The sequence below is a fragment of the Trichoderma breve genome, chromosome 3 (assembly GCF_028502605.1).
Source record: "Trichoderma breve strain T069 chromosome 3, whole genome shotgun sequence".
NCBI lineage: Eukaryota > Fungi > Ascomycota > Sordariomycetes > Hypocreales > Hypocreaceae > Trichoderma > Trichoderma breve.
In genome coordinates this window covers 4,144,491-4,169,169 of record NC_079234.1, presented here as the reverse complement: position 1 = coordinate 4,169,169, position 24,679 = coordinate 4,144,491, and the positions used below count along the sequence as shown (strand labels likewise).

At 47.0% G+C, this 24,679-nt stretch overlaps 10 protein-coding genes across 10 annotated transcripts; 5 read left to right on the top strand and 5 right to left on the bottom strand.

Moving 5' to 3' along the window:
- Positions 1 to 1,340: 1,340 nt before the first annotated feature.
- T069G_05679 (glutathione-dependent formaldehyde-activating enzyme domain-containing protein) lies at positions 1,341 to 1,878 on the top strand (the record flags this gene model as incomplete). Its single annotated transcript, XM_056172889.1, has 3 exons — positions 1,341 to 1,406; positions 1,473 to 1,635; positions 1,685 to 1,878. The coding sequence occupies 3 exons, from the start codon at positions 1,341 to 1,343 to the stop codon at positions 1,876 to 1,878; spliced, it is 423 nt and encodes a 140-aa protein (XP_056029747.1).
- A 1,369-nt stretch (positions 1,879 to 3,247) lies between these two features.
- T069G_05678 (fungal specific transcription factor domain-containing protein) lies at positions 3,248 to 7,563 on the top strand (the record flags this gene model as incomplete). Its single annotated transcript, XM_056172888.1, has 10 exons — positions 3,248 to 3,752; positions 3,846 to 4,299; positions 4,380 to 4,983; positions 5,552 to 5,694; positions 5,879 to 5,975; positions 6,034 to 6,554; positions 6,623 to 6,719; positions 6,788 to 7,041; positions 7,099 to 7,397; positions 7,457 to 7,563. The coding sequence occupies 10 exons, from the start codon at positions 3,248 to 3,250 to the stop codon at positions 7,561 to 7,563; spliced, it is 3,081 nt and encodes a 1,026-aa protein (XP_056029746.1).
- Positions 7,564 to 7,832: 269 nt separating this feature from the next.
- T069G_05677 (DJ-1/PfpI family domain-containing protein) lies at positions 7,833 to 8,531 on the bottom strand (the record flags this gene model as incomplete). Its single annotated transcript, XM_056172887.1, has 1 exon — positions 7,833 to 8,531. The coding sequence occupies one exon, from the start codon at positions 8,529 to 8,531 to the stop codon at positions 7,833 to 7,835; it is 699 nt and encodes a 232-aa protein (XP_056029745.1).
- A 1,027-nt stretch (positions 8,532 to 9,558) lies between these two features.
- Positions 9,559 to 10,400, top strand: T069G_05676 (carbonic anhydrase domain-containing protein; the record flags this gene model as incomplete). Its single annotated transcript, XM_056172886.1, has 6 exons — positions 9,559 to 9,620; positions 9,671 to 9,750; positions 9,809 to 9,865; positions 9,919 to 10,035; positions 10,085 to 10,199; positions 10,271 to 10,400. The coding sequence occupies 6 exons, from the start codon at positions 9,559 to 9,561 to the stop codon at positions 10,398 to 10,400; spliced, it is 561 nt and encodes a 186-aa protein (XP_056029744.1).
- Positions 10,401 to 11,576: 1,176 nt separating this feature from the next.
- Positions 11,577 to 13,144, top strand: T069G_05675 (heterokaryon incompatibility protein (HET) domain-containing protein; the record flags this gene model as incomplete). Its single annotated transcript, XM_056172885.1, has 4 exons — positions 11,577 to 11,709; positions 11,896 to 12,128; positions 12,185 to 12,557; positions 12,630 to 13,144. The coding sequence occupies 4 exons, from the start codon at positions 11,577 to 11,579 to the stop codon at positions 13,142 to 13,144; spliced, it is 1,254 nt and encodes a 417-aa protein (XP_056029743.1).
- Positions 13,145 to 15,362: 2,218 nt separating this feature from the next.
- Positions 15,363 to 16,547, bottom strand: T069G_05674 (peptidase family s58 domain-containing protein; the record flags this gene model as incomplete). The annotated part of the gene is made up of 1 exon (XM_056172884.1): positions 15,363 to 16,547. The coding sequence occupies one exon, from the start codon at positions 16,545 to 16,547 to the stop codon at positions 15,363 to 15,365; it is 1,185 nt and encodes a 394-aa protein (XP_056029742.1).
- A 1,110-nt stretch (positions 16,548 to 17,657) lies between these two features.
- T069G_05673 (nitronate monooxygenase domain-containing protein) lies at positions 17,658 to 18,719 on the bottom strand (the record flags this gene model as incomplete). The annotated part of the gene is made up of 1 exon (XM_056172883.1): positions 17,658 to 18,719. The coding sequence occupies one exon, from the start codon at positions 18,717 to 18,719 to the stop codon at positions 17,658 to 17,660; it is 1,062 nt and encodes a 353-aa protein (XP_056029741.1).
- An 894-nt stretch (positions 18,720 to 19,613) lies between these two features.
- Positions 19,614 to 20,321, top strand: T069G_05672 (short chain dehydrogenase domain-containing protein; the record flags this gene model as incomplete). The annotated part of the gene is made up of 1 exon (XM_056172882.1): positions 19,614 to 20,321. One exon carries the CDS (start codon positions 19,614 to 19,616, stop codon positions 20,319 to 20,321), a length of 708 nt encoding a protein of 235 aa, XP_056029740.1.
- Positions 20,322 to 20,799: 478 nt separating this feature from the next.
- Positions 20,800 to 21,588, bottom strand: T069G_05671 (enoyl-(Acyl carrier protein) reductase domain-containing protein; the record flags this gene model as incomplete). Its single annotated transcript, XM_056172881.1, has 2 exons — positions 20,800 to 21,252; positions 21,292 to 21,588. 2 exons carry the CDS (start codon positions 21,586 to 21,588, stop codon positions 20,800 to 20,802), a joined length of 750 nt encoding a protein of 249 aa, XP_056029739.1.
- A 954-nt stretch (positions 21,589 to 22,542) lies between these two features.
- T069G_05670 (uncharacterized protein) lies at positions 22,543 to 23,979 on the bottom strand (the record flags this gene model as incomplete). Its single annotated transcript, XM_056172880.1, has 1 exon — positions 22,543 to 23,979. The coding sequence occupies one exon, from the start codon at positions 23,977 to 23,979 to the stop codon at positions 22,543 to 22,545; it is 1,437 nt and encodes a 478-aa protein (XP_056029738.1).
- Positions 23,980 to 24,679: the final 700 nt, after the last annotated feature.

Below are 24,679 nucleotides of genomic sequence, written 5' to 3'. Positions count from 1 at the left end.
TGTTGTATGCAGTATTATCTTATAAAATTTCCAGCGACAGATTCAGGCTACTCAGCCACGTCAGTAGCTGGTGGAGGTTACTTCTTTCAAACTTCTGTTTTATTGTTTGCTTCGTGGCGAGTTTGATTGACACGACAAAGCTCTTCAAGCTGTTCATTTCGTTCAGTCGCCGGCACAGCGGGTCCCAATGCTCATCCAGATATTGCTGTACCGCGTATTGCTGGCCATGGCTTAGCCAAACAAAGCTGGTCCAGTCAAAATAGATAGACCGAACCAGGTCTTCATTCCCGGCATCGCGCCTTACGTCTAAGAATTTCCGTAAAACGTTCAGATCGTTGAAGTGAAAAGATGCACCCCTATATAGGACATCAATTGCTTCACAGTAGCTAAAAAGATGAACGACTAGCTATTAGTATTGTCCCAAACCCCGTTTCCCCATCATTTTAACTGGAAGCTTACATTTGAGACGAGCATAAAAGAAGCGGCATTGCGTTGACAGTAGATCTCAGACTCGCCGCTATAGCTGTATGAGACAATGCTTTCACCTGGCTCTGATTCACGGGAGTATCGTTTTCCGTCACAACACTTGTTGAAATCTGGTATGTAGTTGATATTCGACACATGCTGTTGTCATTAAAGAAATAATAGTAGTATACCAGTCTCCGGATTTCCAGCGGCAGCTGTAGAAGCTCAAATGTGGCCATCTGAGATCTTCGACTGATGGAACTCATCTCCAAGATCTCGTTGAGTGTGATGTAGCTTATGAGTATGAGAAATCGCCTCATTGAACCCATAAATCCCCCAACCCCCTTCACATTTATAGAGGGTTAGTCTAAGAGAAATCGGGAGCTGCGGTCAAGGCATTACCGCATTGCTGAATTAGGTGATTGCTAAGCGTACTGGGCATCATTCTTGTCGTCAACGGACATAACGTAACTACGATTTTTTCCCAGCATTCTAGTTTCTTCATCAGCATCTTGCCAAGGCCTGCTCATTATGGATATCCGTAGAACTCAATGATATACTGCAAAGTAAACATTGGACTCGACCCGCTGGGCGTCAGCTAGTGCCTAAATGGTGGACTAGCGTGATCATGGCCGTGGACTAGCGCAGACTTGAATATGTAAGAAGCCAGGAGATAACAGGGCAATGATTTATCAGCTGTTGCTCGAACATATGATATCATGCCGTACATAGCTAGCGACAGGTCTCGCAAAGAATATGATATAAACTTGATGCCTCCATTGCCATCTGAAAGTTGAGCGGACTTAGATATTATCCAGCCAATTTTATACATCCGTCTTTACAGCCTCTACAAACCTCTACTTACGTACGCCAACATGCCGACGGGAAGCTGTTATTGTGGAAACATCAAGATCGAGTATACTGGTGAGCCTGAGCGCACGGTAAGCATGATAATTGAGTATACGTTTCGAATGAGAAGGCGGGATAAAGTCGACTAAGACCAATAGGCAATATGTCACTGCTCGAATTGCCGCCATTACACCGGTAGCATGTTCAGCAACAATTATGTCATTCCGAGTACCCAATTCAAGGTTTTTGGTGAACCGAAGGAGATATCGAAAATTGCAGATAGTGGGAAAAAGATTGTGAACTGCTTTTGCGGTGACTGCGGTAAGTCATGGCCGTGTGAAGAGCTATGGACAAGCACTAACAACGCCAGGAACCACAATGTATCGATGGGGAGATGGCTTTGGCGGCAAGGACGGAATGAGAATCATTCAACCCGGGATTCTAGACGACAAAAGTGCTTTGGACAATCTTCGACCGGCCCTAGAGATGTTTATTGAAGATCGGGTAAAATGGATCTCTGCTGTTGAGGGGCTTGCTCAGCACGAGGGAATGCCTCCCCCATAACAGACATAGAACACGAGTCATTGGACATGTATGATAGCAAGAGCGCTGGGTATAACAGGGCATATGTCGTCATTGGCAAAATAGATTAATGTTGTAGAATACAGCGCCATTCAAGTGGTCTTATCATAATGCGGAGTACAACAGTCTCTCAAATCCTCATCAGTTTCTATAACCCCTACCGTGTGTGTCAGATTCAACACTCCTCTCCGGAGTAATAATTCCAAGCCCCGGTCGACTTATATTTCTCCAGGCTAGCTCATCACACACATGACCCCTCCTATTGGCGACAAGTCTCACTCGTGCAGAACACTAGTCCGCTTATTCTGCGCTACGCTCCGATCCTTGCAAGATCTAGTACTGCTTCATTGTCCAAGGAGTGCGCTGTATGCCTTTGAGCCTTGCAACAACTGGTCCACTCTACGAGAAAAAGGCCAAGATCTGATGCCTCAAACTCAAAGGCCCTTTCTAATTTGAGTCTGCTCCGTGCGAGTCATCAAATTCTGCGTCGTGTGAGAATCCAGATTCAACAAACTCCTGATATTGACAAACCAGCTTTTGAATCCCGTCTATTCCCTCCATGTTCAAGACGATCAGGTGCTCCGTTTGAAACAGAAAAATGTCCAACTAATAGTTCATGTAGCTGCCGTTACAGACCGCATGAGGGTTTTTGTTCTTCATACCTAGAGGTCTCCACATGGTCCCTCTAACTGCATATTCAAATCTCTCATTTCTATAGACGCAATCTGACAAGAGTCATCTAATCTATCTTCAATTTGCGTGCTCTGAACATTAGGAAAAAGCATTAATATGTATATAGAGTCTCATATTTCCAACGGCCACGTGTGATGATCGTAATGTCTCCCGATGGATAGAAGATATCCATCGTCTATCTGAAAGGCCGTTCCCTTTTCGATAAGTCTCACACGGTTCTAATACCTAGTCAGCATGGAGGGAAGATTCCAGTTACGTCTCGGATCAAATCAAGTCCCCTTGGATGTGGGGTTTGCTTCAATAACACCATACCCCTTAGGGAGAATGTTGTACTTGATAGGGACAATGGTGGTTCAGGATATTAGTCGCCCATGCCCTATCCGCCATCTGGTCTGTCGCCCCCTCTCTTCCACAGACCACCGTATGCTTCCCGGTGTTCGCCTCCAAACTTGTGCAAAACTGTAAGTCCTCTTCAGGGTATGTAACCAAACATTTCTCCAATTAGGTCTTCTGACATAGGATTTCGTGTCTAGCGTGAACATACGAGGCGAGCAATTGTTGATGCAAAGACCGATCCGGCCGGGCGAGGACAGCCACCTGTCCCCATAAATGCATAGATTCGGGCATCAGGCGAAGATACAACCGGAGTTAAGTGACCATGGGTTCAGGGAAAGAATACCTTTTCGTCAACACCAGCAATGATCCGTCTGCAGAGCAAAAATACCTAGGCCAAGTCAGGGGTTTCTTGATGCGCAATATACGCGCCAATCAGGAATGGCCAAAGCGCAGAGTATCTCATACAAGGGGCCGTGAAGACGATGCTCATGGATCAATTGATCTTGAGAGTGACCACCACTCTATACCTACAGAGCAATCCTTCTATCTGAAATGCTGTGATGAGTGGATGCTCGATGACTACGGAACGCTCGGAGACAACATGGCAGTTGAAAGCCCTGCTGAGGACATGGAACCTTCTGCTTTATTCGGGCAGAGCCAAAAGCATCACGGCACGTCTCATGCTGGGCAGCACTGCATATGCGCCAAGTGTCGTAACCGGGACTTTTCTGAATTGCCTACGTCTGCTATCAGAAAATGCCCGATAGACCCATTTGGAAGCCTTGCAGTTCCATTAGATGCCAGTGTCGGTGATCTCTTAGCCTTCTGTGAGTGTACTCCAGCCACTTATAGTTGTGTCTCAGCAGAGAGAAGCATGATTCCTGTTCCAGTATGTTAATTTGTTCAATTAAATTTTTTAGTCATGGATGCTATATCCTCCGAGATGACTCCCATTACGGGCAAGATACGGGTCTCTCAGATACATCGGGACTGGTTGCAGCCATCGTTCAGCCACCCAGCCTTTATGCATGCAATCCTATCGCTTACAGCACTTCAATTAGCAGCAGTACAACCTCAACGGAGAGACCATTACTCCGGTTTGACGCTGCACCACAGAGGACGAGCCATTATTGGGGTGCAGCACAATCTGGCAGACCCAACCCTTGCCATATCTGATGAAAATATAGCCGCGGTGTTTAATCTTCTCTGTGTGGAAGAAAACATGTTCTTACCCATATTCACCGCTACTAGCCTCTTCAAACCCGATATCAATCAGAGGCAGGCTCACATGCAAGGGTTGAAAGAGATGATACGTCTCAGGGGAGGGGTCCATGGCCTAGGCTCCTTCAAACCACTGCAACACTTATTAATCAGGTAAGTTATGAATTCAAACAGATTTCTAGCAACTTGGGTTGTGCCGCCAATCTTGATCTGACTGCGGCTCATTATTACAGACATTCTGTACCAAGAGCCGCCATATCATTTCAAACAGCCAAGCTACTGCCGTCGAACTTGATCGATCAACTGTTTCATAACTACCCCAAATCCTCCAGATTCTACGGCGAGGCCGGACCTATGTGGCAACAAAGTAGTCGCATTGGCGTAGACAGCAAGCTGCTGGACCTGATCCGCACCGTGGAGTGTCTTTTGCAGGATACTCGTGCCTGGTTTGAAGCACCGGATACTAGTCCCTTCGACACTCTCGACCTCAACACGATATACTCAATGATAATTAGCATGTGTGTCCGCTGGTACCTGACCACCGAAAGCGAAGGCCGTCTGAAAGCCGTCGACGCTATTCTTGGGCTTTGTTTGATGCAATTTACAGCATTCCTGTGTCGCTCTACGTGTCCCGCTAGGTACAGTGGACCCATTTCTGTCCTTGAGCGACTGAATGAGCACTTGTTCTATCATTACCACGAAAATATGGCTGTTCTCCACGCTGCAAATCTGGATATCTGGGTAGGGATATTGATCGTTCTAAGCTCGGATGGCATATCCGGTTATCAAGACATCTTTTGGAACATTTATATGGAGATAATTGCCAAGAACCGCGCGGTATTGAAGAGTTTTGGGGACCTTCAGACACTTTTAACAACCCACTGTCTTTGGAGTCCCTATCCAATGGACATTCACGCAAAGAATATCTGGGACGAGACGCCGCTAGATTTGGAGACACGGAATTGTAGCTCACCGGAACCAGCAATCACGAAAACACGGATCCAGAGAACAATTAGACTAGCCGCAGCACTGGTATCCTCAAATCCATACCTAGGTGGGCATCCCATAGGGCACACACCAATGGAGAATGAGTAATTGATCTATAGCTTTTGAATTAGTAATTTATACGGAAGAAGTCTAAGCTGTGCATATGCAAATCTATCATTCTGGTGCAATAATTTTCTGCTTCTCATATTGTGCTCTATATTGAATATGGCGTTGCCAACAAGATATAACACAAGTTTACAAATCTTAACCACATGATCATACTGATTCAACTAGTGCTGTATCGGGCCTCACAGCGTCCTGGTAAGACTGAGGGTTAAATCAATTTCGGCAAATGGTTTCACAGAGAAACTCAGGTACGCTGTCTATATACCTAATTAAACCTTACTCTATTTTCTAGACCGATGGAATGAAGCTCTTTGTGGCCACCTACCCTGGAGACTCCCACATTAGTCATCTTCTCGTCTTATGCCTCGCTATCCGCTTTAACAGAGCCAAAGAAACCTTGATTTGTGCATTCGCAACTCGAACGATCAATATCAGGTTAAGACAACATCTTCCGGCTCCATGGCATCCCCTGTAAATGCGTGCAAAGCATGTAGAAACAGTAAAAGAAAATGCAATCGCGGTTTGCCTATTTGCTCCACCTGTCTTCGGTAAGGATAGGACACACAAACTCTTCCGTCACGCCGTAGACTATGATATCAGAAGCTAATGGTTTCGATAGGTTCGGCCGCCTTTGCCTGTATGAAGGCAATGCGGGACAGGATTCGGCCCATAGTATCGTTCCGGAGGTGTCCGGTCCTAGTCGTTCTAGCTTAACAGTGTGTCACGCTCTCTTTGGGTCTTGTAAACTCGCGGCCCTGCTGACGCGACTGACAGATTCTCAATGCCACGTTTGGAACAGCTCTACAGAAAGAAGCTCATGGCATTCTTGGAACACCGGATGAGGTGCGCCAAACTGCAAATACTTGGTTTAGTTCCGTTCATCACAGGCTGCCCATCATATCAGAGTCGAGGTTCCATGAGAACTTGTCACGATTATTCATTCCTTCGGGAATAGACTTTACCACGCTTTGTTTGTGTATGAAGCTCATTCAACAAAATCCCGTGCAACAAAATGCAAGAACAGCGGATATTACATCGCCACACTACCTTGTTGCCAAAAGCAGTATTGGCTTTCTGGAGGCGGCAGGCTTTGATACTCTGGATACCATTCAGTCTAGGCTGCTTCTAACCCTATACGAGATTGGCCATGGGATCTATCCAGCAGCTTCTGTTTCGATTGGTAGCTGTGCAAGATTGGCTCGAAATGTTGGCCTAAGCCGAGATTCCTGGCATTCACAAGATACTGATGTGGAAGAAAGGAAGCGGACATGGTGGGCTGTGCACAACCTTGATAGGTACGATCCCCCTGCTGCATCCAGAAACCTAACGTCACCTTGAAAGTAACATCCGTTATGTATTTTAGATTTACGGCTCTATGTGGCGGGGATGCGATGTTTGCTTCCGAAGACGCCACAACAGAAACTCATCTGCCTTCAAGCGATGAACAGGTATCATCCACAGTAAGTGTCTCCGTTGGCTTTGGAAGCCGCCAATTTCCATTGGGCAATCTCTAAACAGTCAAATACAGGCTACTTCAGAAACTTCTACATCGACAATCTCTACTCCAGCTCCATTTCATGTGGGACCGTTTGCGAGAGAGTGTCAAGTAGCGCACCTCATAGGCCGTGTTATTCAGCACGTCTATCATCCTGTTACTGATGTCGACTTCCGCTCTCGCGAGCGCGCTCAACTTGAGCGCACGTTGAAGGCATTTCTACCAATCCTGATTGACGAAGAACTAGAATTCAGCACCTATTGCGGAGCTCTGGGAATGTGTATTAGGTATGCATATTCACATTGCCTTCAATGGTTTTGACTTTGTTCGCTCACCATGTCTAGTTCTCTCTATGCATTATACATTCCACCAATTGTCCGTAATGATCTTGACAGTGGCTGGGACTACGAAAATTTGGAAATCGTTTCCACGCAGATGGCGGCACTTTCACAGCACCTACTCAAAAGCGCCGAGAATGAATCTAATCTCATAATGATGTCGCACTTCATTCCGTATTCCTTGTATCAAACTGCTGCAATACAGCTGAATTTATATCGGAGAAGCCAAAATATCACCTTCAAGGCAAACGCTGAGTCAATTATTCAAATATTGACTTACATGAGCAAAAGATGGCACACCGCAGGTCAGAAGATGCTCCATTCATCGGTTTCACATGGCGGCTAATCAGATATATCTTAATAGCTAAGTACTTGACGGCAATAGAGCTCGATAACCCGCCAATGACGCTGCCGCCCCAGGGTTTTTATCTCAGTGTTTCAAACCTGGATAACAATTCTACTACTCAATAGAAATCGAACGAGAGAGCATGAACACCGAATATCGTTCCTTGTGTACAAAAATTGGACTACGTCACAGAATACATGTGCGATTGGATCTGTGATCTCAAAATCTTATACGTATGCGAGATGCCTACACATGTATTCTCGCAGAGCCAACGTCGATCCGCTCAGCGCGGCGCGTATGCACGTATTTTTAAACCATTTTATCACCAAAATAGTATTTTTTCCCCCCTCTCTATTTGCATACACTATACGGGATACATTAAGTCATAGAGGTTTTACTCAATGTCAATGCCATAGGGGTCAAGGCTAGCATCAGTGTGTCGCACATACTCCATCTCCGCCGCAACTTGTTGAGCCACCTCTTCGCCATAAATCTTCGCGACAAAATCGAACGTCAAATCCATGCCTGAAGTGACGCCTGAGCTTGTCCAGATATTTCCATCCCTTGTCCATCGAGCCTTCGATACCCAATTAACCTGTTCTCTCCACTTCGAAATGATGGGCCACGCGCCTTTGAACATGGTGGCCTTCTTCCCATCCAACAAACCGGTCTGACTCACAATCCCCGAGCCTGTGCAGATCGTAATCAGGTGTTTCAGTCGTGGATAGCGCTCCTTGATGAAATCCAGCATTGGGCGCATGAGCTCCAAGTTTGGCTTTGTCACATCGTCGGGGTTGAAGTTAGCTACCCCTCCTGGGACAATCAAGACGTCCAAATCAAGGGGGGCAGTGGCGAATGTGTGCGTAGGAACAAGAGTTTGCCAAGTACTGAAGACCGGTAGTCCAGCAGGAGGCTTTGAAGATGGCTTTGTAGGTACTGGGTCCAGAGTTTCGGCAATTATGTCGAGGGTAACGCCAGGTATATGGCTGCTGGCGACGTTTATGATATCGACCGGCCCAGTCACATCTATGAGCTGAAAGCCAGGGTAGACGAGGACGCCGTACTTCAATACGGTCTCTTCATTAATCGCCATGTTGCAGTATGTGATAAAAAATTTCGGTGCGGAGCAGGTTTTGTTGTATGTTGGGTAGATGGTAGAGTAGCTTGGGTTTGATAGTGTTGCAGAAAGTGCTTGACGGCCGTATTGAAGATGGGGTCCTGTGATGGATTAAATAGCACATGAAGAAGACGCCCCTTTGGCCCAAACCAATGGGACCAATATAGTCTATACGTAGCCGATTACCAAGCTACTTGATCACAGGTTGATAATAACCAGGTTCGTTGGTCTGTTTAGTAAATACGAACCTAAATTCACATACCGACTTTAACGGACTCTAACTGAGCAACTTCCAAATCCGCCATTATTGAAGCCAGCATACAAGTCCTTGTTTCGCATCATGAGCGGACTTAGGCGGATTTAGGTTGAATGATGCTCAATAAAGCCATGGTAGCTAGCCCAAATAGACTATTGATGTCATTTAGTCGTCTTCCGCGATGCTTCCGGGAACACGGGCGACCTGTATGTGTTTGGCAACGATGGTTTGAAAAGCAAATACTGCTTTGGGTTGCGCTAGTCCGTCATTTTTGCGCTATACCGATATGCTGACAATTGCCCCCTGCAGTTCTGGCGCTCTCCTACTGGGATCGAAATTATCACTGTGCACTCTGTAGCGAAGGAAACGTAAAGAATCAAGCAGATGTGTGAGATCTGCCGACTGCCAGCCTAGAATGGGCATTGCTAGTCCTTGGCCGTCGCCGGTAAAGCATCCTGACATTGTCAATTTGTCAGGGCATTCTAACAATAATTACATGTCTCAAGTTGTATATGTGCGGCGGAGAGAGTGAATCAACCTCTGCATTTCAGATCTATAAACCCCCCTCCAGTTGTCTTTAGAAAGAGTAGAGCTTGCAAGTTACCAAGAGCTCATTAAACACCAGATATTAAGTATCACTCTTTAATTATTCAGCTTCTATTTTGTTGTTTTGAGCGAATGGAACTTTCACATAGACACATTTCTTCTTCAAACGGCCGGCTTGTCCTCAAATCTTCACGAATCAAGATGGCTCCGTTTACATTTCCCACTGAGGAAGTGACATTCGCAGATTTGCTTCTGCGCAGCGCGTATGCTCTGATACCCCCAACAGACAGACCAAGGCTAATCTTAGATACAGGGAATATGCCAAATCAGCGGATCCTCTTCCATTTGTGTCAGAAGCTCCCAAAAACTTTGTAAAGCCCACCGTTGCAATATGTATGCTGAGTATTCCACCAATATTGAGATACTTCTAACAAAGGGTGCCGATGGACAGTTGCTTGTTGTGATTTTCGGTTTAGTCCTGAGGAATACTTTAAATTACGGAAAGGGGGTAAGGCAAAGGGAATGAACAAATCTTAATGGTTTCGACTGACTCTTTCATAGAAGCATTTGTGATAAGAACAGTGGGGGGCAATGTACGACCGTATCTTAACGATTTGCTCTACCTGGAAGCTCTTCTCAATAACGAGCTGCGGGATATTATTATCATTCACCACGAAGGTACGCCGCGTCTTTTTGTAATACAACAGACGCTATCTAATCGAACTAGACTGTGGGACAACCCGAATATCAGAGGAGATGATCAAAAACAATATCAAAGCCCAAACCTCAAATCTTGACAGTGAAATCGACAAGATCAAATTTTACATGCATGATGGACAGAAGTAAGTTTTCCTATGTTCTATGCAAGTGTTAGGATGCAATTCCAAAATACTAACGGGAAGCAACATTATAGTCTCGAGAATAGCGTTCGAGCCGAATTGAAGTTTATCAGAGAATCTCCCTACATCCGTAAGGATCTGACCGCTAATGCGAGAGGCTTTGTGTTTTACTTGAAAACAAATTCCCTTGAAGAGGTCAAGTGATTTAGGTTGAACCTGTCATGATAGGCAGGAGCTATAGTCAGGAATGAAACTAGACCGTTCTTCTCTCGCTCCCAAGCAAAATCCCACCCTGTTGATATAAGAGTCGCTGTGCAAATAGGAGGACTGTTGCTAACCATATAACATCTTGTGACAAAACTGTTGTGGGCTTCTCTATAAGAAACACCCCGGGCATGTCGGAGCTAAATCGCTATAAATGGATCCAAACAGATCTGTAAATTTGGATGCGTCGCCGGCTGACATTGCTTCCAGCTGAACCACCAACTCGCTCATGTGTACTAGTACATATCAGGTTGAGCACTAATTGCGGCTGAGATAAACGGTATCACAGCCGCTGCATGTGAACGGTTGCAGTGTGTCTCACTAGGTAAAATACACGGGAACTGTTGCACGAATCATGGGATCTGTTCACCTTACTCCGCAGACACAGAGCCGTGTGCTGCCTGATTTTCACCAAACATAAATATAATTCCCTCATATCTCCATCTGCTCATCTTCTTTATTGTCTTTCCCTTTACTGTCATTTTCTCTCTCTCCAAATATACAGAGATCAATATGGAAGAGCCAGGTCTCACCATCACAACCCAACCAGGCACTTACCTTTGCCAATACTGTCAAGAATGCGTCCGATCATGTGGCGTCCAATATCCTGAATGGCTTGGCAGCGATAGATACGCGGATGGTCTGCGACAAGCCTCTGCGCTAGAGCGTCGCTGGAAATACGGTCACTCAAATTACGAGAGTTTCTTGGCCGCTGTCGATAAAGGATGTTTCGTCTGCAAAACGCTATTTGAAGATATGTCAGAGCATATGGTTTCAGAAATTCGAGACACAATCGCGGGCTCAACAGGCAATAAAGTTTCCTCTTTTGATCTGACTTATATGAAAAGCCCTGAATTTGCATGTCGGCTTAATTTTGCAATACTAATGCCCCCTCAGCTAAATGGGCAAGCTGACAAAGTGGAACGAAATTTTATTTTGCAAGGCTTAGGTTCTTTACACTTCAATCTCAATTGCATTGAGGCCATTGCTAATCTTCACTAAACGCTAGGCCCTTCTCCGATTCTCTCTGTTGCGCATCTCCCAGCTGGTAAAACGAACTCAAATATTAAATCCTTCGCGGTTGATGCTCTGAAAACGTGTATCAAAGATCATGATATGTGTGGCAAACATAACGCTGAACAAGTGACCTCACCACAGTGGTATCCCACAAGACTGATAGATGTTGGAACTCTAGAATCGGATAGGAGTAACGTCAAGCTAATTGAGACAGGAAAAAGTTTCCCACGTGGTTCATACGTGACATTAAGTCATTGCTGGGGAAATGCTGCCACTGTGTTCAAGCTTGAGAGAGCAAATAGGCAGACTCTACTGAAAGAGCTACCACCCCTTGCTAAAACCTTTGAAGAGGCAATCAACGTAACAAAAGAGCTTGGAGCTCAATACATTTGGATTGACTGCATTTGCATTATCCAAGATGACAAAGCCGACTGGGAGAGAGAGGCCAGTCTAATGGCCAGCGTATACCGAAATGCCATGTGCAACATATCCGCAACGGCCTCTTCGGATTCCACTGGTGGTCTTTACTACAACAGAGAAGATATACTCACCGGTATCTCTCTCAGTTACCCCGAGGAACGTGAGGAGCTGCTTCTTATCCGAGAAGAGCTCGAGGTAGCGGACGACATCGAGTTTGCCGCAATTACAAAGGCAAGTGCATATGGGTTTAACACCTATTTTTTCCATCTCTGACAGAAAATATTTAGAGAGGTTGGGTGTTGCAAGAACGACTCCTCTCACCAAGAATCGTCCATTTTACGAGTCGGCAGCTCATCTGGGAGTGCAATGAGCTCATAGCATCCGAGAGTTTCCCCGACGGCCTTCCTGATTTTTGGACTTATTATTACGTACCAAAGAGGCTCATGGCCGATGCTCACAAGACTTTATCCGCAGGGGAGTTAGTGGAGACTTGGGGAGACGTTCTTGAGCGGTACACCAATGCGAGTCTAACGTTTCAATCTGATTTACTGCCTGCATTGTCTGGCATCGCGAAGTATCTACAGGAAATATCCGGAGCCACTTATCTTACTGGAATTTGGAAGACACATGAGAAACCGGTGGTGAACTTGGCTTGGGAATGTGAACCAAACTTCTGTCGACCCACAAACTATCGAGCACCTTCGTGGTCCTGGGCTTCTACCGACAACACAGTGAAATTCGAGCCGTTCAAAAGCACAAGCGATAGTCATGGAGATGGGTGGTTCGGCGCCGCAAAAACGAAAGCAGAGATTGTAGATGCGCAGATAACGCCTGCTACATCTGATTTGACAGGGCCCGCCTCGTCTGGAGTTCTTACCATCGAAGGACCTCTCAATCAAATAACCATAAATACCGAATTGGAAGTGTTTCTTGATGAGGAACAGTTAGAGATGATGATATCTTTTGATGAGCCAGAATACGAAGAGGAGTCGTTCTTTATCTTGCCACTGTATTCGTATCATTCTGAGCATGATCACGAAGATGGGATCGATCAGATTGTTTATGTCTATCTTATTTTATCCCTAGCAAAAGATCAGTCAGGTTGCTACACTCGTTGTGGGTTAGGACGTATTGCAAGATGGGTTTATGAATGGCCGCCCATTTGGGACAAGGTTGTCAACGGAATGGATGTATCGTGCGACGAATTTCTTGGTCTGGAAAGAGGACACAGAATTCGAATTAAATAAATGACACATAACCTAATCGTACTACCTAGAATTAACTTTAAAAAAAAAAAGCCCTAATTAATCCTCCTGATAACACTCATCCTGATCGTATTATCGAAAAGCAACTTACAAAAAGGCACTAATCAATCCTCCTGGTGACAATCTCCCACGTCTCTCAGTAAGCATAAAAGGAGTCATTCCAATCTTGATACGTATCAAATAAACTTCACGACATCTGCCACCTGAGTACCGTATCCAGGTCAGCTGCAAATGTCTCTCGAATGTGATGTCTGTTGCTTTAAAGGGTCAAATGGTCCGGGATGCATGCCCTCCACAGATGCGGTCGGTTGTTGCGCAACAGTGTTCTACATCCTCATCTCCAACCACCAGTGAAAGTCAGTATTGGAATATACAGGTCAAGATACCTGGAGGAGAGGCTGAACTTACCAACAGCAAAGCTTTCCTGGTCATGATTACTCGGACTCATGTCCATCCACTGAAGAAGTACTAGTAGTGGCGGCGTCCGCAAACCGGCGCCGTTATGGCACGAACCACTGGATGTCGCCAAGCAAGATAAGCGATGACGACACCGACAATGGTTGCTAAAACGGCTACTACAGCGATGGCGAGGCCAATTTTGTCCCAAATCAAGGAGTCCACACCGATAGTGGTGTTTAGGTAGGAGGTCGCTGGAGCCATTGAGAGAGTTGATGATAGAGGTAGAGGTAGTTGCTGGTGACCCGAGGTGGACGTATGAAGAGGCTGGAGTTGCAGTGGTGAATTTTCAGTCGTAGTAGGAGCCAAAGATACTTGTCTGCCTTGTCTTGATAGAAATCACAAAGTAGCGATAGTGGTAGAGTTTGGATTTCGACTCGTCAGTGGTGAATGAGGCCTCTTATATCTATACAAGAGATGCACTTCCAACAAAGAAATTAAGACCTTTTCGAAAGTCCTACGTGTTTGCTCCAACTTGAACTTGGCAGATATCAGATGATTCAGCCACCGTTGGTAGCTGGAAGACGCCTACATCGTGAGAGATTCTGATAGGGCGTAAAGCTATGCACGCCGTAGCAAACAAGCGGATATTCTGACGCCTTATTCTTGCCAACTCATCAACTTAGAGAGCTAACAGGGCAGTGTTCTCTTTATTACGAAGCCATAAGGATGCCTGATACGCGACGATATCGGCGTACAGCAGCGAATGTCGAAAGTCACCTCTCCCCTTGATGCTGTTGCCTCGAGGGAAAGTGCCCTGCTATCGTCACCACGGTACTCGAAAGCGGCGCCAAAGAGTACCGATTTGTATCCGATTGGGCCGACTCCGTTACACAGGGCGGCGGGGAGGAGGCTTATCTAGATCATCTAGATACTGCTTTACCGTAGGGCCGCCTGATGCCAAGGACGATGGGAAATCTGTCGCTACATAAGGCTCTTGATTCTCTTTGTTTCAGCATTTAGAGGGAATATAAAGTACGTCAGAAGCCACTTGCAACCACGGTATAGGCGCGAATGTATAGATACCCCCTTAGATTATCACCCCTAGTCAGCCACTGTTCCATCAAACGAAAAGCGCAAGCCTCGTTGACGGAAGAGCCAACCGGCATCTGAGAGTCACACTGATTGGCTGTACAAGGCTGGCCGCATACAGTCGACTGCCCCTAAGGCTTACCAGGTCACCAAGGTCAATATTCGATGATGTTCATTAATCTCAACGACGGAAGTATCTTTCTATATGTTCCTGATCTAAGTAGCATGAAGACAGCATAAGCCATCTTGTACTTGGCAGTAAAAAGGGTAAATTGCTTGGTGTCTCTTAGTGGTGAAGGAGGTGCTAGAGCAGGGACTCTTGGCAAGGTGGTTCAGGAGTTGCTACTGTTGTGTATACAGGCGCCAAAGGTCGTTGAGCCTTGGTTTCTGTTCCACCTTGTTGATCCCCCCCCCCCCCCTTGTCAATCGCGCTCTACAAGCCTCCTTTCCTCCGGATACGAGGCTGCCAAAATTGTCAAATGGAAAGAGTCATACGGAAGCCTCATGTGATCTATGTTCTTCTGTGATCGGCTCACTTGGAAGACTCATCTCGCTGGGAAAGCACGATAAAGAAATAAGTATAGCATGTAGGTCCCTATTATTAATATCAGATAGACAGATTTCCTCTTCAGCCATAAATAATCGAGTAGCATTACTTGGTCCCAAAAACAAGCCTTCCTTCTTATGGTCTGATTACAATGTGAACTTGAGATTACAATCTCTTCTCAACAATCTCCTTTACCTTGACCAAATTCATCTCCTCAACCCTTCTCCCTTTGAAGCCTACAGTCGTCTCAGCCATACAAAGTGCGTTGTAAATAGCTTCCTCTGTTGCGTCAGCAACAGCCTCAAACAACCCATCAATGGTGTCATTGGTTGACATTTTCACACCCAGGAGTTGTGGAACATGGGGGTGAGCAGAACGAGCGCCAGCCATGGAAAGTTCCTGAACTGGAATGTCGTTGGCGTTGGAAAAGGCAAGGAAGATATCCCCCGATGTGTTACTTCCATAGCCACCAACTTTTGCCAGGCCTACGGTAGCACGCTTGGCTAAACGTTGCAGCTGGACGGGAAGAAGCGGAGCATCAGTGCCAACGATGACGATAATGCTGCCATCTTTGCGCGGCTCTTTTTCTCCCGGCTTGAGTTGTTCTGCTGTTGTCTGCCCTTGCTCTTTGAGAATTTGGCCTACTGGGACGCCTCCTATACGGAGGTTGTCTGGAGAACCATAGTTGGCTTGGACAAGCACTCCGACTGTGTAGGACTTTGCATTTCCATCGATGTCAAAGCCCTTGACGACGCGACTGCTTGAACCAGTACCACCCTTGAACCTGTGGCAAATCATGCCTGTTCCGCCACCAGTGTTACCCTCCCTCACAGCCTCAGCAGTCGCGCTTCGAATGCCCTTGATGATATGCTGCGGTGTGACGGCGAATCTGCTTTGGTCGTTCAGGTAACCATCGAAAGTCTCCGCAACGGTTGGAAAGAGAAACAGATCAACTTCTTTGTCTGCATTAGAGTGATACTGAACAGCATACTCCAGGATTCCACGGTACGCGTCACCAACAGAGGACGTAGTGGTCAGGATGATTGGTGACGCCAACAGCCCTGTTTCATTGAGCCAGTGGGAAGACGTCAACTCCCCGCAGCCATTGAAGCTAAAGAAACCGGCAAAGCTAGAATACTTGTACCAGTCAGGCCGGGGCAAAATAACCGTGACGCCGGTATTGATGTCAGGAGATTTCTCCTCGCTGCCGGGAGGGCTATGAATGGACTCTGTGTGAGAGAGAACACCAGGGACATCAGTAATGGAGTTTAGGGGACCAGTAGGCCATTTTCCCAGCCGAAGCTGAGGTATAAGCTGGCGAATACGCTGGCGAGGCGGGGATTGGCTCATGGTGAACGCTGTCGCGCACTGTCGAGTTTAATTTGGGGGTTGTAAGAATAGTTGTGGTGAATTTATGTGTTGTTCTTCAATATGAAGAAGAAGCATTAAGTCTTTTATAAGTGAGGATCTTGTTCATCCGCAATGAGCGCGATGCCAAAGTCCGCAAGTCCACCGGTGATTGAGTCACTTTCGCGAGGGGTACCCGTTGGCCCCAATCCTTCGTGACAAACGTGGAAGTGAAGAACCAACGGGTAGGTTAAAAACGCGCGTTACTTGCAAAATTGCGTCTTCAAATTGAAGCCCGAGTACTGGTTTCTTAATAATGAAACCTATATCCGCCAACAAGGAGATGGAAAATCCGCAATTGCGTCACTCCTCAACAATGCCAAACAGTGCCAAAATAGCTGTGAAGAAGCTAGTGGTAAAAAAAGACGAACGAACTACATTTTAGATACACAAATATATATATATTCTCACACTGTGCTAATTGGAGTCGAAACTTCCCAGCCTTGGTACTTGGTTGCATTGTAAAATGCTTTCTGTTGAAAACGTCTTGAAGTAGTATCTTATTTCTACGGCCCGTGGTAGCCTTTGCGAATGATGGCAAATACAACGAGTAGCGCGCTACCAGCTAGAAAACAGCTTTCATGCAGCGGTAGAACGCAGTACGTCTGGAATTGGATATTAATACAGCTAGAAAAACTCCGGCCCGAGCCGGCTTCCAATCTGGAATACGGTTAGTTAAAAATCGATGCTAGATAAGTAATATAGGTAGGTAGATATATAGATATGAAACCGAGGAGCCTTGCCAAACTTCAAGCGAAAGGCGAAGCAAGTGCGAGTTTATACTACATGAACCACGCAACCGTCTATTGATGGTCAGGGTCCGAAGCTGCTTCATAGTGAACCACATTTTATGAGCAGCAAAAATAAAACAAATTGAGACTGACCTGATCTCATGATTTTTTCCAAGTACATCATGAGTTATTAGCAGAACACAGAGGTAATACCACTCGTTTCTCGACTTATTCGTCTGCCTATTCATAAAATTACTGAAGCTAACTCAGTGTATTCTCCAATGTAGCCCGCTGCTCAGGGGTACAATACATTCTAATGCTCTTAAATATCATCGCTCAAGGCCTTGAGAATATCACTCGCCTCGTTTCTCACGTTTTCTACGATCACTCCTGCGTCTTGCACGCTCCGCACAAGACCTACGCCCGTTCCGACGTACGTGGCAAGTCGCCCCTCTGGACCCCAGCCAGCATCACCACTCTTGGCCGCCTCATCATGCAGAACCTGGAGCTTCTCAAACGGAACGCCTGCTTCGTGATCGATCCAGCTACGGTTGATGAGAGTTCGAGGTGAAAACTGCTCGGGCCAGCCAAACGTGCCACGCAAATGGTTGTATAGCTGAGTACGCAGGGTGTTTTTCGCACCGTCAGATGCCCGAACTACTTCGTCCTGATATCCCTTTGCGATGCGTGCCTCTGAAGAGGCAAGGAATCGAGTTCCCATGGCGACGCCAGCAGCTCCCAAAGACAAGGCAGCAGCCACACCTCGCCCATCGATGATTCCTCCCGCTGCGACGACGGGGATCCCAGACTCCTTCACGGCATCTACCACTTCAGGGAACAGAACAATAGTGCCGGTGCTCTGCTTTGCCATACCATGACCGCCTGCTTCAGAGCCTTGAACAACCAGAACGTCCGGAGGGGCTGAGCTGTTGACAGCGGCAATCGCGTCACTCAGCGTGCCGACCTGAATCCACACCTGTGTATCACGAGAGGCTCCACGAAGAGACACCGTCCACTCGTCCAGCTCCTTCTGGCCATTTCTCGGGGCAAATAGCCAGACAGCACACGGCTTGTGTTTCTCAACCGCAGATGTTGCAATCTTGAGGTCGCCATTCCAGACCTGAAAGCCCACGCCGATTGGGAGCAGGGGGTGGCGTAAGCTAGAAGCTGCAACCAATTCCCTGGCCTTGTCAAGATCAGCCAGTACTCCATCTGGCTTGGCCTGTGGCCCTAGAAATCCCAAGCCGCCAGCAGCAGACACGGCAACGGCCAAGTTTGGGCCAGCCATGATGCGCATCGGCGCCCCGACAATGAAAGACTTCTTGACCCATGGGTAAGGACGTGCAAGCAGACGTCTCAATTCTGCAGTTCTTTGGGCAGCCATGGTCAATCAGTTTCTGAAGGATGTATAAACTTTGTCGAGCGGAATAGTTGTTGATTCTCGGTTTAGTGTTGGTCTATGCAAGCATGCATGAGCGACCTGTCCAGCACTAATCAGTATACGCAACGCCCTGGATATGAGATTTTGGCCCGCCGGAGTTGTTATACAAAGAGCACCATTGGAAGTTAAGGTATCGCCATTGCCGGCTATCGTCATTTCCGCCTTCCAGCTGAAAGACCTGCGTGGGTTCGTTGAGCGCCAGCAGGGCTTCTTAGCGCTGCTTTGTAAGAACTCTGCAGAAGCCACAGGTCCTGTATGACATAGTCTGGCTCTGGCGGGGAAAGGAAACTGCAAAGAATGAAGTAGAACTCACCGGCGGATTTCTTTTCTGTTTTGAGAATTCAACAATTAGGAAAAGAGAGCAACGGCATCAGCCTTATGAAACCCTTTTTCGGCATTAGGGGCCGAGGTTAGGACTCCCGTCCCTTTTCCGGGCAGCATCGATCGCACGATTGATTGCTAAGATTCCGCGGAGATGTTTCACGGCGCAGGGACCAAGGGAACAACATATCGTCATTGGTGCATCCAAGCTGAATAATGGCACTTTGTGGCGCGCTTGATCTTCTCCGTGGCTGCGTGGCAGAAAATACCTATTGAAGTTTAACAAGAAGTTTAGAAAGTGAAGCTGAAGGAAGTTTAGATAAATAGAAGGAATGGAGCGCTCCTTGGAAGAAGAAGTTTGTTTCAGCAGACAGATACAAAAAGGCATAGAAAGCATTATAACAACTCCAACAACCTCTCACCTCCAACTATAAACCACACTCTCAAAGCTCTAAAACCTGTTACATCTTGAAGCTTCTTCAAGTTTACAGCAACCAGAAAGTTATACACTACAAAATGTCTTCCCGATCTGACAACGTCGTCGTCGTCGTCGGCTCCGGCCCTGGAATTGGCACCAACACAGCCGCTGTTTTCGCCGCCAACAAGTTCAACAAGGTCGCTCTCGTTGCCAGGAATCCCGCTCAGCTTGAGAAAGATGCAGCCACTGTTACAAGTGCTGCCAACGGCAATGCCACTGTAAAGACCTATTCTACCGACGTCATCGACCCTGTCAAGTTCACAGCGACACTCAAGCAAATTACCCAGGATCTCGGAACAGTGGAAGTTGTTCTTTACAACGCCGCCATCGTCGCACAGTCCCGACATATCGAGGTCACCGATGAGGAGCTTATCCGTGACTTCATGATCTCCACCATTGCCCTGAACAACCTCTCCAAATGGGCTTTCCCACAGCTTACTGTGCTGGCGGCGGAAGACTCCTCTGCCCAACCCACACTCATCGTCACCAGTTCTCATCTCCCTGAGACGCCCGAGACCAACCTTGTCTCGCTGTCCATGTCCAAGGCTGCACAGAAGAACTTTACTCGATCTCTCCGCCTGGAATTTGAGCCTAAAGGAGTTCATGTTGCCCTTTTGAGTGTTGCAGGATATGTGTTGGACCAAAACCAGAAGCTGAATGCCAAGAACATTGCCCAGGAGGCATGGAATCTGTACAACCAGCCCAAAGGAAGCTGGACTGAGGATGTCAGGATTGAGGAACCATGAAGAAAGCATGCAAAGACGGAGTTTGGACTAAAAAAAAGCTATTGTATTATAACTTGTATTTTACTCATGCATAAGGCGCTCTTAATAGACATAGACTATATTTGTTACGTTCTTGTCCTTAATTCTTTCTGCTTCCTAATTATTCGACATTTAGTCCACAGTTACCAATAATCTATAACGCCACTTTCGTAGCTTAATTCCAATAGCACAAGAAGAGTATTCTCGCTCTTCCCACTCTTCTTGAGATTATACCAATCGCAGATTTATGTCGTATAAATGTAACAATCGCAAATAAAGCCGAGTAATGCAACCCGAAGGATTCAGATTATTTTAGCTACAGGACCACTACAAGTAACAAGGCGCAGGTTGCTGCGGGCACTGCATCAAGCTTGCTTTTCCCATATGGGAATTCGGTCCCGATGCGGCCAGGTTATGCATTTTGAGACATGACAGCCGCATACAATAGTCAGCCACCGTGTTAAGCCGAGCGAATAATAGATCCTCCTGATGACTTGACTGAGGCACCGGTGGCATTTGTGTCCTTCATCAAATACACAAAGGCTTCGGCAGCCTCATCTGCTGTTCCAGGTCTCCCGACTAGCGATTGCCTGGAAGCAAGGTCATATATTGCAGACGCCATTGTTTCGCCCGTCTCCTCGATCACCATGGGAGTCTCAGTGATTCCGGGTGCAACCGCATTTACACGTATCGGGCTAATATCAACCGCCAGCCCTATGGCCATACCTGTAATGGCAGCGCCAACACTAGAGAGAACGCCCAGGCCTGGCATTGGCACGTCTTCGACATGACCAGAGGTGAAAATGATCGACGAGGTTCCTTTGCCATTCATGTATTTAGGGCTCAACTTTCCGAGAAGCGCCAACTGAGCAAATCTCGGGACAAACAGTCCATGGATGGTTTTGTAGTCAACCTGAGAGAAAGGAACAAGCGGGCCTCGCCTATTGCTCACGCTGTGAACAATGTGATCAAGAGGGCCTCCAGCAGCAGCAACAGCGTCGGCGAGAACCTGCTCGAGTTGTGTTTCCGTGTCCTCGCCACCAAGATCGACCAAAAAGCTAGATATCCGATCTTCCGACCCAGGCACTGCTTTTATGAGTGCCTTGACGGCATTGTCTAGCTTCGTCCTATTTGAGGATGCAATTGCAAGATGCGCAATGTTCTCTGAGAGAGTTAGCTTTGCAACGGCAAAGCCTATTCCCGATGAGGCTCCAAGGACGAGGACTCTATGCCCTGCTATAGACGGCATTTTAGCTCTATGTTTTCGTTGTTTGTTGTTCAAGATTGAGATTGAGTCTACAGCCAAGTGGTGGCTTTGTTCTCATATTTAAACACTACATCGGACTCTTTTCAAAAGTTCAAGAGTAATTTCCTTTTACACTTACACATGATCCAACACAGATATCAGAATGTAGCTAGCATTGAGCATTTGCCTATCTTGGACTTGGCGTGTAAGCTGGTTGCTCAACAGTGCGCAATGCTGACATACTGTTCAAGATATAGCCAAATTGGGATATCGGAAACTCAAATAGGTATTACATGTCAAAGAACATCGTTTGATACAGCAATTGTCGGATTAAGGGCGCAGCAACGTAGACTATGTTAGCCGAGAGGCCGGCTCAGAGCTACATGACTCAAGATTTATACTACAGAGCAAGTAAGACCTTCCGCAGGGGAGCGTCTATGCTACAGAGTCATGCCAATGATAACGAAAGGGTTTGCTTGTCTTAAATGAGCTATAGGGAGCAGACCAGGCAAGATGTGAGAGAGTAAATAGACTGGGATGCCATCAAGTTCCATAGGTAGATAGAAAGTCATAAGCAAAGGAAATGAGATACAAAAGTAAATGCCCGTGACATCGGTGAGTAAAAATAGAAGTGTTCATATCACACCCATCCCATTGCTAGTCTCGAGAGCTAAAGAATACTTAGCTAGGGGTGTGTATTAAACTCAATGTGTATTGCCCAATAAAGACGCTGCTACCCTAATACAGTCAAACAAGAAAAGTAACTCCATATAGCCCCGTGGTATTCAAAGTAGTCATCCTCGCCATTACAAACATAGCAGCAACCAATTGCACATTCCAAACGCTAACAAGTAATCAAGGCGGTAAAATAAATCAAAAGGCTCATGAGTATAGTAAATGACAGAATATGTAGGGGAGACTCATGCCGAAATTAACGCCTCGACGTTCCGTATCCAATTAGGTAACCTCCTGCAGACCTCGTGGGTTGAAAAGGGTAACTTCTCCACGAAGAGGAGTGCCGTGGTTCTGAGAGTCTGGTCCAGGTTCTCCCCCTGCTGCCGGGGGCGCTTGTCCATCTTGGTCGTACACGTAGTCAGGAGGAGCCTCTGTTTCTTCAGGAAGCTCCAAAACAACCGGCTCAGTGATAGATGTGGTTTGCTGATGGGAATCTTGCTCAAACCCAGGAGCTCGATCGCAGCATTCGTGATACGCAGGAGCCGCGGCACCGAAGCCAACGGTAGTCTCGAATGCGCTTTGTCGGAGCTGCTGCAAGGCGCGTCGCTCATCCTCTAAAGCTCTTGCTGTCCTCCGAATCGATTCTCTTCGTGACTCTGTGACTTTCTTCATGGCCTCAACATACTGTTTTTGGGCAAACAATGCTTGTGCCAGTGTAGCTCCTAGTCTTTCTATAAGATCGGCATTTTGCGACTTGTTGGTGTAGCGCTCCTGTGCTGTCGCTCTAGCAGTGTGGAAAAGCCGATCAAGACTGTCCTTGGCCTGTACCAAGTCCGGCCCAGGTGTCGCCTTTATAGCTTCGACGGCTTCGTCGCTGAGTTCGAGTCCGCGATTAATATAAGCGACGCAGCGTTTCAGAACTGTATGAACGCCACGCTGAGAAAAGATATCGGAGTGGTTCTCGAAGGCTGCGCGCTGCTTCTCAAATGAGGCGCGTTCGATGGCTACTTTGACTGCTTGGGCGGCTTTGATGCCTCGAACAGCCGCCTTGAGTGCTTCTGTCCTCTCCTGTAGTGCCAATTTTGCAAGTTTGTGTGTCTCTTCCTGTTCATCCTCGTCTGCGAATCCCGCCGTAGGACCATCAAAAATGCGCGAGTACAGAGCGTCGATTTCTTTGTGTGCAGTGCCGTGTCGTCCCACCAGTTCTTGCAAATCCTTCATCTCGACAGTCAGTGCCTCTTTATCTGCCTGAAGATCCTTCAACTTTGCTTCAGCTTTATGACGCTTCTCAAGCACTTCGTGGTAGGCCTTCTCCTCTCGCATGGCCTTGTCCTCAAAGGCACTCTTCTTCTTCAGCACGGTGTAGACGAATTTCTTAGCCACCGAGTCCCTATAGCTCTTGTGGTGCTTGAGCTGCAGGTTGGCGGCGGCAATGGCCTTCTCGACCTCTGGCTCGAGATCAGCCAGTCGTTTGTCAACATGTTCAATCTTGACCTGGTTGTTGTTAAATAGGCCGGGTGCATGGGCCGTAGCCCCAAGCTCGCCGAGGAGCTCCGCGTTTCTCGATGCCGAGTCTTCAATGGCTTGTCGCACTTTTCGCTCCGCTACCGAATCTGATGGCACATGCACTTCGCGACGAGCCGGCATGTTGAACGTAGGAGGTGGCATATAATCAGATGCTGCAGCCTTTCGGTCAGCCATAGAGGCCATTGAATTCATGGCGGCAAAATGACCGATTTACGCGTTTACTTTGTTGCTTTCCAGATGATGGCGAAGGTGAAGATCGCGAAATCGCGTCTAACGAACCTCCAGGGAAGCGGAGTGCCGCCGTCGTGGGACGGGGCCATATTTACCTCCAACAATTATCAATGATGTGGTAATACGGAAATTAAAGCAAATAGACCAGATTCCAGTGCCTTTCAGGAGATCATCCTCCCAATAGTCGTCATCTTACCGCAAACTCGAGAAAGATTTGTCATCGGCTAGAAGATTAGAGCATAGGGCGAGACAAGGCCCGTCAGCACTTGGACGCATTTGCCTATGCATGGAATACTATCAACTGCGCCACGAATGGAATCTTCACCATACGTGGAAAAATAGCGTACCAAGACACTAGAACAGTGACAAAACAGCTGTTTCACTGCCGCGTCACAGCCTCGCTATTTGTAGTTTTCATGATTTCCCCTTTCAAGCCGCTAGCACAATATGAAAGCAACAACCCTAGAGTTGCTCCTACGTCAGCGCGCCCGACGCACGTACGAGTATTCCAGATATGTCAGCTTCAATGACATAATGCGCCCCAGTAGTCAATTGCAAAGAATCTAAATCTCTACCCGATGATGTCGGGGCGGCGTCCGCTGCCCAAATCCGGACCGCCGGTTCCTGGGCGCGGCACATCGCGCGGCTACTTTTTGCGATA